Source organism: Arachis duranensis, chromosome 4 (assembly GCF_000817695.3).
Source record: "Arachis duranensis cultivar V14167 chromosome 4, aradu.V14167.gnm2.J7QH, whole genome shotgun sequence".
NCBI classification, from domain to species: Eukaryota; Viridiplantae; Streptophyta; class Magnoliopsida; order Fabales; family Fabaceae; genus Arachis; species Arachis duranensis.
The window spans coordinates 3,868,441-3,879,925 of record NC_029775.3 but is presented as its reverse complement, the minus strand read 5'-3'; the positions used below and the strand labels follow the sequence as shown (position 1 = coordinate 3,879,925).

General features: G+C 29.4%; 1 protein-coding gene across 1 annotated transcript; it reads right to left on the bottom strand.

Annotated features, from left to right (window-relative positions):
- Positions 1 to 9,813: 9,813 nt before the first annotated feature.
- On the bottom strand, positions 9,814 to 11,215 carry LOC107482552 (heavy metal-associated isoprenylated plant protein 33; the record flags this gene model as incomplete). The annotated part of the gene is given in 3 exon segments (XM_021141395.1): positions 9,814 to 10,976; positions 11,047 to 11,122; positions 11,202 to 11,215. Coding segments are annotated over 3 exon segments (1,253 nt in total), but the record flags the coding sequence as incomplete, so codon positions are not given.
- Between the last annotated feature and the right edge of the window lie 270 nt (positions 11,216 to 11,485).

Here is an 11,485-nt window from a genome sequence, read left to right as displayed (position 1 = left end):
ATGTTGTCAATAAAATATATTGTTTGTTCACTCTGTTGTTAATGAAAACTAAAAAATTATCCTGTATCAATTTGTAAAGTAAAAATCACCTATTCAAATTAAATATATCAAATTGTAAATTAGTTATTGTTTAGATTGTAATCTGATTCTTTTAGTCATAAACTAATCCAAAGTGAATTAAAGGTACTTTCTAAATTCATGAGAAACTGTACAATGACATAGTTATTATAAATTCAACATCTATCAATGAAAATATCTTTATGATATTTGTAAATATCAGACATCATTTTGTTTTAAGATAATTTTTAAAATTGAAAACAAACTTATTTAATTTAATATATTATTAAAATTAATATTATTGGATAATTCTAAAAATATTAATATTTACAATCATTTATGTTTCAATTATTTTTTGATTGAATTAGTCCCTTAATTTTAATTCTAATAATAAGAACAGAAAGGATCCACGTGAAAGTATAGAAAGGTGTGAATGGAGAGTGGTCATAAGTCAAAACAAAGGGCCCAAGTAGAAAGGCAATAAAAAAGTGCTACAGAAGCAAGAACCACACTAGAAATGATTAAACTGCTTTGTCTCTTGCCTATATAGACAACCACCTAATTCCCTTTTACCCTTTTCCTCATTTCTATGCCTATTTTTGGCTTCTATGCACCATACAAACCACTTTCAATTTCTCAAAGTTAATAACAGTTAATAATATCAATAATTTACTTAAGTAGAACAAGGTTTTCTTGTGTCAGTGGCACAATGTTTGTTTGCGAGAGTGAAAAAGAGTAATAAAACCAACACAAAACGACACGGACACGCAATTTATTGTTAGGTTATTGTGTAACTGTGTTTCCAAACACACTGTCCATGTGAACTTGTTAATTCCACGCTCTTGTACCACGTGTTCCAGTGCATGCTCGACGCATTTCAATACCAAAATGCAACACGAGGATAAGAATGATACGGAAATAGCGTTATTGTTAGAACCAAATAAGGGTTTGCCAAATTTTAAGATCCCAAAACGGAAACTGCTCCCACATTAAATGCGCGTTCAAGTACCTGCACTCGTGCGAAGCGTAGGTGTACCGTAGCTTGCGTAAGCACGCACACACTGGCGCATAACCCACATCCAGATTCTTTCAAATCTAATGGTACTCTTCCAAGATTGGGTGAATCCTCTTCACACCTCCATTAATAATCTCTTATGGAGTTATGGTGTTACCAGCTTAATTTTTAATTTGTGTTCAAAAGTGGGAGGGATTTTTTTATTAAGTAATATTAAAAAATAATAAAATTTATTGTTTTGAATTATTATTTTTAATTATTAATTTAATTTTTTAATTTAATAATTTAATAATATATTTTTTATTTATATTTTTAAATATTAATAATTAATTACAGACTAAAAACAATGAATTTTACAAATTTTACGCAATTAAATATCAGAGGACAGAAATTAATTAAGGAAACAAAATTTGTATGATTTTTAATGATTGCATCAATAAAAATATGGTGTATTTTTTATAATTAAATTCATAAATTAATAAATAATAAATTTTTACTTTTTTTTTAAGTCAAGAGAGTAAAACTCGAATTTGCATCTAAATAAATATAAAAAAATTATGTCATTTAAATTATAATTTATTGGTAATAAATTTTTGTTAATTAAATACACAAATTAATAATTTTTGTATCTTAATTTAGTTCTATAAATAATAAATTTTTTATTTAAATAAAAAAAAGCCCGGGATCATATTTTAATTGGCAAAAACTTTGAAAAATGTTGTTCCATAATACAAAGGAGTACAATGCAAGTCACCAAAAAAAAGGAGTACAATGCTCTTCTGGATTTATAGCATTGATAATATCTAAAAAGGTTGATAGGATCAGGATGAACATTATTGTAGCTTGCATGGCAGGGGATGCAATTATTTTAAAGTTAGTTACGATAAAGATGCAGCTGTTTTTCTTTTTTTTTTTACTTTTTTTTGGTGACTAGGTGTTTGATATTTTATTTTTTGGAATTGAAATGTTTAGTTAATATTTTATACTATACTCCACCTGTACTGACATATCAAAAAAAATAGATGAACCAGGTTCAATTTAATTATTGATCTTATTATACTAAAGTTCGATTTTGATAATTTTTTCTAGATGTATTTGTATTTACAAAAAGTATAAATATTTTATTTTATAAAATAAAATATTATTTTAGTTCTTAATATTTGAGTCAAATCTTAATTTAGTCTATAATATCTTAAACTTCTTATTTTGTTCTCAAAAATTTTTAAAATAAATTTAATATTATCCTAGTCGTTAAATTTAATTTAAATCATTAATTAAAAAGTTTTTATATTAGTCATTATTGATAGATCGACTTTATTTATGTACCGAAATCAAATTTTACATTGGTTTTTTTAAATTAGGAGTGAAATTCAAATTCGTAATCTCTAAGTAAATATAGTGAGATTATACCATTTAATATATAAATATACTAATTGTTCATATTAAATTTAATAGTAGAGTAATATTAAATATATTTAAAAAAATTTTAAATTAAAATAAAATATTTAAAACATTAAAAATCAAATTAAAATTTGACTCAAACATTAGAGACTAAAATAATATTTTACTCCATATTATATTTGGTAAGTAAAAACATACGTGGCTGTACTTGTGATTTAATATTTATGTATATTAAAAATATTTTAAAATTTAAAAATAATTTTATCAAATATAATTTTCTTAAATTGTATTTACTAAAAATAATTGTTATTTTATTTTATTAAATATAGTTATTATAATTTTTGAAAAATTACCCTTCAAAAGACCAGTTTTAATAAACTATTTTAAAAGTAAAATTTACCAAATCAGACTAGCATTGTAAGTCATGAAACACATTCATCTTAGTAATTTTCCAGTTTAGTAACATTTAAAAAAAACATTGGTTAAATATATTTTAGAATTATAATATTAATTAAAATGTTGGGTACTAAGCAGATATAATATAACTATTAAATTATAAAAAAAATTGTCATCACGGATAAAATTTATTTTACTAATTATAAGTAATAAAATTTTATGTGTGATTTTATAAATAATACTCTTATTATTTTTATAAAAAAATTGAAAAAAATTATTCATATTATAGTCCAAAATAATTAAATTTATAATCTAAAATAGACTCACCTCTTTAATAGACTAAATAGACAAATTTAAAATAAAAGAGATCAGTCTATTAGACGCGAATTAATCTACTTGATCTACTGGAAACATAAGTACTGTAATCTGTGTGGAAAATAATAATTTGTAACCCTACTGTTTATTATTCATAAATAAATAACCATTCCAACATAGGATAACTTCCAATGTAACAAGAAAAAAAAAAAAACTACCCACTCACATTTAGTTGTGATCTCTAAAAATAATAATTAAGTTATTTTTTAAATAAATTCTCATCAAATTTTGGTATTAAAAATACGTCAATTTTTATAATTGAAAAATCCTACTTAAATTCTGTTGATTTAGCTATTAAAATTTTTTTTATAGATATTTTTAACTGTTGTTTTAGAATTGACGTAAAGATACTTAAAACAGTTTCATTATCGTCTTCAATTTCTTTTACAAAGTCTAACTACTTAGCATTTGTTTTAGTTTTAGATATGCTTCGAAATACAAATTTAGTTTGGTTGCTTATAAAATATATTTGTCCATGTTTTTCTTAATTTGGTTAAACCGAAAATTGCAATGCATTTCTTAGACATGAAAAACTAGAATTTTAAATTAATTAACCGTCTTATTTTAGATAATTTAGTGAGTAGTAACCATACTAAAACATACATACATGCATGCTTGTTCCACTTTATAATGTTAGTTATTTTATGTACTAAAATTAATTTCTTAAAGAAATCTGACAAATAATACTAATTATAAACTGAAAATGTTAATAGAAATAGGTTTTTTACCACAAGGACGAAGGTGGAACCCGCATGAATCAGATCAGACAAGGGGTGGTGTATGATTAGATTTATATGGATGAATGGAAATGGATGATGATGATGATGAACATGTGACATATGTATGATGATCGCGAATGGGGAAGGGGTTGGGCCCACAAGGGGTTTCTTTAATTCTTATTTTCTTGAGGGTAGTGGCAGTGAGTGATGCCCTTTGTCCTTGTGAGGGAGGGATAGTCAGATAGATAGGACTAGACGCTTACAAATACAGAGAAAGAAATTTTGGTGTCAAAAAGTGTCAACGCCGTTAGATTTTTTGGAAATGTAAAGTAGTTAGCTTGTCTCTGTCCATAAAAATACCCTGAAAAAAATCACTTATTTTTCATCAAAAATGTATTTTCTTTCCATTTTTTTGCATGGTATTTTTTTCATCTTTAATAATTATATTATACAATATAAATTAGTTATGTATATATTAAAAATTAACTATCATATAAAAATATTATTATATTTATAACTTAATTTTTAATATGTACATAATATTTTTTTTACATTATAATGCAGACTTTATTATATTTACAAGTTTTTTTTTAAGTAAAAAATTCAACATAATAAAATTGGAGCAATCAGACACAAGTAAACCAAAAAAGAAGAACTTAAACAATACGACTATTTTTCTATGTTATCTCCGGCATAGTCATCAACAACAAAAGGGATTTATTCTTTTCCACTCGTTCACACTGGTCGAAGTCAAGTTGATGATCTCTTCAACACCTTTTCTTGTGTTCTGGAAAATCCTCCTGTTCCTTTCCAGTTAAATGTTCCAAACGATCACACAGAAGCATCTCAACCATTGTTTATGATCTTCCTTGTTCCTCGGTTTTTCTATCCAACTTAAAAAGTGCTCATTCACCGTACCCGAATATGTCCATTGTCGGCCAAAATCTAAAATCCAAACACTCCACACCTGTCAAGCAAACGCACAGTCTAAAAACAAGTGGTGTACATGTTCCACCTCTTTATTACAAAAAACACATAATATCTCTCTAACTGATAATTCTAAACCAGCTCAGCCTGTTCTTTGTATTCACCTGTCAGGACAAACCAGGCAAACAACTCCATTCTTGGTGGAACTAAACCTTTTGAAACGGACCGAATGAAACTGTAACTGGTTACTTCCTCTGGAATCATTTTTTCCTATAACACCTGCACAAAAGAGTTAGTTGAAAAAATTCCTTGCCTATCATATTTCCATACCACAGTCTATTCTCTCTGCTATTTACTAATCTCACAGGTCTCAAAGTCTCATGTAGTTTACTCAGAAGTTCCAATTCCCATTAAAAAAGTCCCCGCCTTTATTGAAAGTTCCAAATCCACTCTAATTCATTTCAAAATTCGCAATCTCCCGTGACAAATTCACATTGATTTGAAACAAAAAAAAGTCTCGAGAACCGATCCTTCAAAAAACATATTTACAAATTTCTATTATCAAAATCACATTCAACCATGTATAATTACAAAATATATCTGTAAATTAGTAGCTCTACATTTATTTATTCTTTACCTTTCTTGGTATTATGTAAATAATTTATACATGTCCTGTTTATAATTTGTTATTATTAATAGTGTAATTTATTTTTAAAAACGATCATTTAAAAATATTATTGAATACTAATAAATAATCTAACACGTTGATTTTATTGTTTGATATTTGAATGAGTAACTCTAAAAAATTGTCATATTAAAAAATCAGATAATATCATAATAATCACTTGTGTTATACCTTTTTACATTTTTAGAGAATTTTTTTTTGGGTTAATGCATACAGTTGATGCTGCTATCATGTAGAAAGGCCACAAGCCACAAATAAGTATTTAAAAAGTTCTTTGGTAAATTAGTTATAGGTTTCAACAAAAATTAGTATTAAGTAAGTTGTTGAGAAAATATAATCTTGTAACGACCTATAGATTTTTTTGAGTAAAAAAATACCAAATAAGTACATGAAGAATTGCAATATGAATGTATATGTTAAAAGAATTATTACAACATGCTAAACACCTTTGATCCTTCTATCACTTTTTCATCTCATAACATATAAATTCACCTATAGTTGTTCATGAATTTAGTTATAACTTTTTTTTTTCTTAAAAACCTATAAATCTCAAAAAAAAAACTTTAAAAAATTATTTATTTCATTACTCTTTAATTTAATATCTAACAATATTTAAGAAGAGAAATAATTTAGAATTTTGAAGTGGAGACTACAACAATCTTTGAAAACAATAAAATTGACATTGATACAAATTATAAAGATTTGGATGTTAAAATTTTTTTTCAGCTCTCATATTTCATCGTTATTACACACGCGGCGTTCACGCGCGTGCACACATATATACATATATATAGAGTTTGTAACGATTAATTGCAAAATTTTAAAAGAGTTATAATTACAAGAAAAAGTATAGACAGATAATAAAAATATTAAATAATTTGAACAATAAATATATTAGATGTTCATTTTACTAAGTGTGTGGATGATTATTTTAACATTAAAATTTAAATAAATAATTTAAAAATACAATGTGTTTTGATTTAATTAATAGTTGTTCATCTTGTTTAAGAAAATTATTGGTTATGTAACCTAATTTTTTTAGATATTGATCCTTTGCAACACATAATAGTCTCTCAACTACTCTCCCTAAACACCATTATAAGGAAAATTTTCGTCCATATTCTTTTTTTTGTTAGGTGTATGACCCGCTCGTGGAGTTGGCAGATAGGTTTTGTCTGTCTAAAGTAATCGAATTTGTTAAAAAAAAAAGTAATCGAATTTAAAGTTACAACTCCCTTGTCTTGTCTCACAATAACAGAGGATCCGGAGATTAATGAATGAGGGGTCAAAACTTAAAATTATTACTTATTGGAGAGTAAATGTGTACTCAAGTTGTTGTTTTTTTTAATTATTATTATAAGATAAAAATTTAAGTAAAATTATGAGTTAAAAATTGTTAGATAATAATTTATTTATATTCGTTAAATTATTTAAAGATTCTCAACTAATAATTGCAACAACAGATCAAAATAAAAGGTCCAAAGAGATAACACTACATAGAAAACAAACCAATAAGCAGCTACAATACCTCTTCTATTCGCATAAAAAAAAATTCAGAGTTGAATTTTTTTCAATCAGTTGAATTGAAAAAAATTCAACTCTGAATCCAAATCAGCTAATCGCTGAATCATAAACACTAGGAGGAAAAGCTATCAGGAGAAAAAGATTCTATGATCACTGGTCTGAACCCCAACTTGCAAGCCACACAAAGACCCGAATCAACTTTTAAAAAAAATATTTGAACTTCTCTTTTTATTAGAGTGATAATAAATAGAGTAGAATAAGATTTAAGTTTTAATATAGCTTTCTCGGTAAATTTAAATTCTTCAATTCGAACGTTCTCCACTTTAAATTTCTCAATCCAATTTGACTTGCAAAAAATAATTTCGCTTAAATATAATATCTAATTCTTTTATATTTTATATTATTAAATATTATTATGTAGTATTACCAAATTAAATTATTAATTTAGTAGACTAAGTATTTGTGGCAAAGAGAATAACTGTAATTTAAGTCTCTACTCATTTATATATATTATTAAGAATATAAGTTTGACGAATAGGATTAGTTCAACGCCTAAATCTAACTCTATTCATGCTGGATCAGATTGCTAATTCATTTTTATTGGATTGTATATTCGCTGGTACGAATAGTGTTTTTATTCATACTTTTATACATTTTTTAAGCAATTTCTTTTAAGATATAAAAGATAAAATTTATTATCTCTTTTCAATTTTTATCATTTATTTTTAATACTAAAGACAGAAAACATGTAAAATAATATACAAATAAGTGATGCATATAAGTTACAACATTAGTAAATCAACTTGGACATGTGTTTTATTATTCTTTTTATTATTATTCTTGATTACTAATTATATATTTAAAAAGAGTTATACTACGTATATACTAAAATCAGCCACTAAAGTCAGTCACTAATATAAAATACATGTTAAAATATAAATATACATTGAAAATAAATTAAATCGCATATATATTTATACACAAATACATTGATAAGTAATTTTAATAGCTAATTTTAGTGTATAAATAATATTTTTAATTTAAAAAATTTGCGAATTTTTTATATTGAAACGGAATTTAGTCAAGATATTAGTCCCATCGGGTAGAGAAACCTCTCTACAATCATCATACAATATTTGGCTAAGAAAATTTGGAGGAATATCAATAAAATGGTACCATGCACTCTTCTTAAGCCCCTTTCTAACAAGGCATTAGCAAACTTATATTTAAATTTTAAAAGTATGGACTAAAAATATATTAAATTATTAACAATATTTATAAATATATTGAATTATTAAATTAAACAAATAAAATTAATAATTAAAAATAAAAAATTTGAGTGTGAAATTATTTTGAAAAAGGTGGCAAAGTCTACACTCTCCTTTTGAGAAATGTTCCGGGGGTATGTAACTCAGAAGAATGATTTGAGATCAAACAGTCAAAGGCCATGTGAATATCCTATCATCCCTATCTTCTGCACCTAGAATCCCACTTGCTCCAGTGTGTGTGTGTGTTTACCATTACCAACAATGTCTCAATTAGCCTCCAAAACACTAGTGTAGCTGGAATAATTAAATCCCATTATTTTTTTAATAAAAACTACAATCCTGACACAAGAATTTGGTGTTTATCACAATTCCGAGTGATAGTGATGATGATTGTGGTGGCCCACACTCACACACTAGCACTGTTTGGGGTCACTGGGGTCCATCCCCTCAAATGCACCCAACTTCAGTGTGCACCCCACCACACAAACATCCATGATTTCTTCACATTGGAACAAGGGACACACTCGTATAAATTAAAATATATTATAAGATCCAAAAGCTAGCTGCTACTCACACCATTCTTTAATTCAATAAGATAGGACTATGCGTGACAGAACAAATCATAAACAATACTGCTAGCATAACTCATCATTATGATTCTTAATAATAGTAATAGTAATAATTTTGCTGCTTTGTCATGTTACAAATTCTGCACTATCAAAATTAACTCTTTGTACTAAAGTAGTCATCAGGACCAGCACAATTAATTTCTAATAAGATACTGCATAATTTAAATTTTAAACAGAGAGAGGGAGAGAGAGATGGGCAATTCTTTCTTTCTTTTTTTTTCACCCCATTCTCTAATTTTGTTTTTGTTGTGAAAATTTTATTTCTGTTTTGCATCATATAAACACATATAGACAGGTCACATGGAGGAAGCCCACCATGACCACATTCCCCAGCTACATCTCATCTCATACTCCCAAGAAACATAAATATTATATAAGTACCCTATAAATTACTCCCCTATGGTAAAACTCAAACCTCTCTACTTTGGTTTTTTTGTTTTTTTTTAAACCTGGGATGAAAAAGAAGATAATAAAAAGTAAACTGAAAATGAAACTAAATTTAAAAGATGAAAAAAAAGAAAAAGAAAAAAACTCATTTGTTTCCATTGTATAATATTGCATCATCTTCATGATCAGAGAGAATTGCAAAGCAACCACCACAACCAAACTATTTCATCATGATCCATATTTCACATAATGCTGCAGCTTGAGGTATTTTCATCACTGAAAAAATTGGAATATGTTGGTTCTGGAGGAGGAGGAGGGTAGCTGTAAGGGTTGTAAGGAGGAGGAGGGTACATGTAATTCACTGCCATTGGAGGCCTTGCATACATCATTGGTTGGAATCTATCATTCCCCATTGCTCTTTGTTGGTTCATCATTGCAGCCATGTATTGTTGGTTGTACCACCACCACCACCACCACCACCACCATTACCACCTTCACCCATCATTGAATTACCCTTTTTGCCCCCATTGCCATTGTTTGGATTGCCGCCACCACCGCCGCCGTGGTGCCCATTGTTACCATTCTTGTTTCCACCTCCATTGTTTCCATTTTGCATAGGACCTCCATTCTTGCCACCATTGTTTTTGTCCTCAACCATCAACATTAGTGAACGTATCGACCCCTGTGACCAGTTGCCAACAGGTTGTCTGGATGACGTGTCAGGTGGAGGCTGAGTTGTCAAATGCAGGTGCCACATGTCACTAGAAGTTGTTGTAGGAACTAAAAATCCCCTGCCTGCCCAAACTGTTCTTAGCCCCACCGGCAACACCCTCCACTCACCACCCCTCCCCGGCAAACCTCCACCACCGCCACCGCCACCGCCACCGCCGCCTTTCTTGCCGTTGCCTCCTCCATTTCCGCCGCCGCCGCCACCACCCTTCTGAGCATTCATGATGCCATTCAACATCATATTATGAGTAGCACCATTTCCCATAGGGAGCTTCATCTTGTTCAATGGGTGGTGAGGATCATCCATCTCATCATCAAATTCGTCATCAAAGTCATCATCATCATCAAACTCATCCAACTCGTCATCAGACAAATCATCCTCCTCAGGAGGCAAACTGAACTTCACTTGCTTCATGTTGTTGTTGTTGTTGTTGTTGTTCTTGGGGTTCTGATTTGGGGCCATCATTTGCATGTCCTTGAATTGAGGAAGCTTCAGATCTTGAAACCCTTTCATCTGCTGAAGCTGCTGCAACTGCTGCTGCAGCTGTTGCTGTGGATTCTGCCCACCACCACCACCTTTGGGTTGGTTATTCCCAGCCTTCTGACCCTTGTTGTTACCACCGCCACCGCCGCCGCCGCCACCACCACCTTTGCCATTGTGCTCAATTTGCATGTTCTTCATCTGGTTAGCAAGGTGGTTCTGATTATTATGGTTGTTGTTGTTGTTGTTGTTGGGTTTAGGAGCACCCCAAAGCTCTGCATGTTTGCCTGATTTTGCAAGCTTCTTGATGAGAACGTTTGGATCCACGTTCCCTGAAACCGTGACCTTCCCTTGCTCTGAATCTATCTCAGTCGTAAACACCCCTGTCCAACAAAACAAAAGATAAGACACCTCGGATTCAAGATATAATTAAGAAGAAATGTGTGAGCATACCATCAATCTTCTGGAGGATTTTCTTGACTTTTTGCTTGCACCCATCACAGTGTATGTTCACTTTAAGAACACATTTCTGCATGCACAAGCAATCCCAGAAACAGAATAAATAACATTAAGTAGAAGGAGATAGATGGAGTAGTAAGTGTTGGTACCTGTATCTTCAAAATCTCTTCTTTACTCATATTCTGGAGAAAGAAGGTAGATCTGAGAGAGGGTTGGAAGCAAACACAGAAGCCAATGAATGAGAGGAAAAACAAAAGAAAAAGGTGGTCTGAGTGAAAACAGAGATAGCGAGTCCTGAACAACAAAGGCTCAGACTTGGAGAGAAAGAGAAAGAGAAAGAGAAAGTGCTTCCCTCAAACAAAAACACAGTCTTGTCATTAAAAGCTTTCAATCCTCTATTTCAGGGTGTAATAACAAACAAAGAGAGACAACC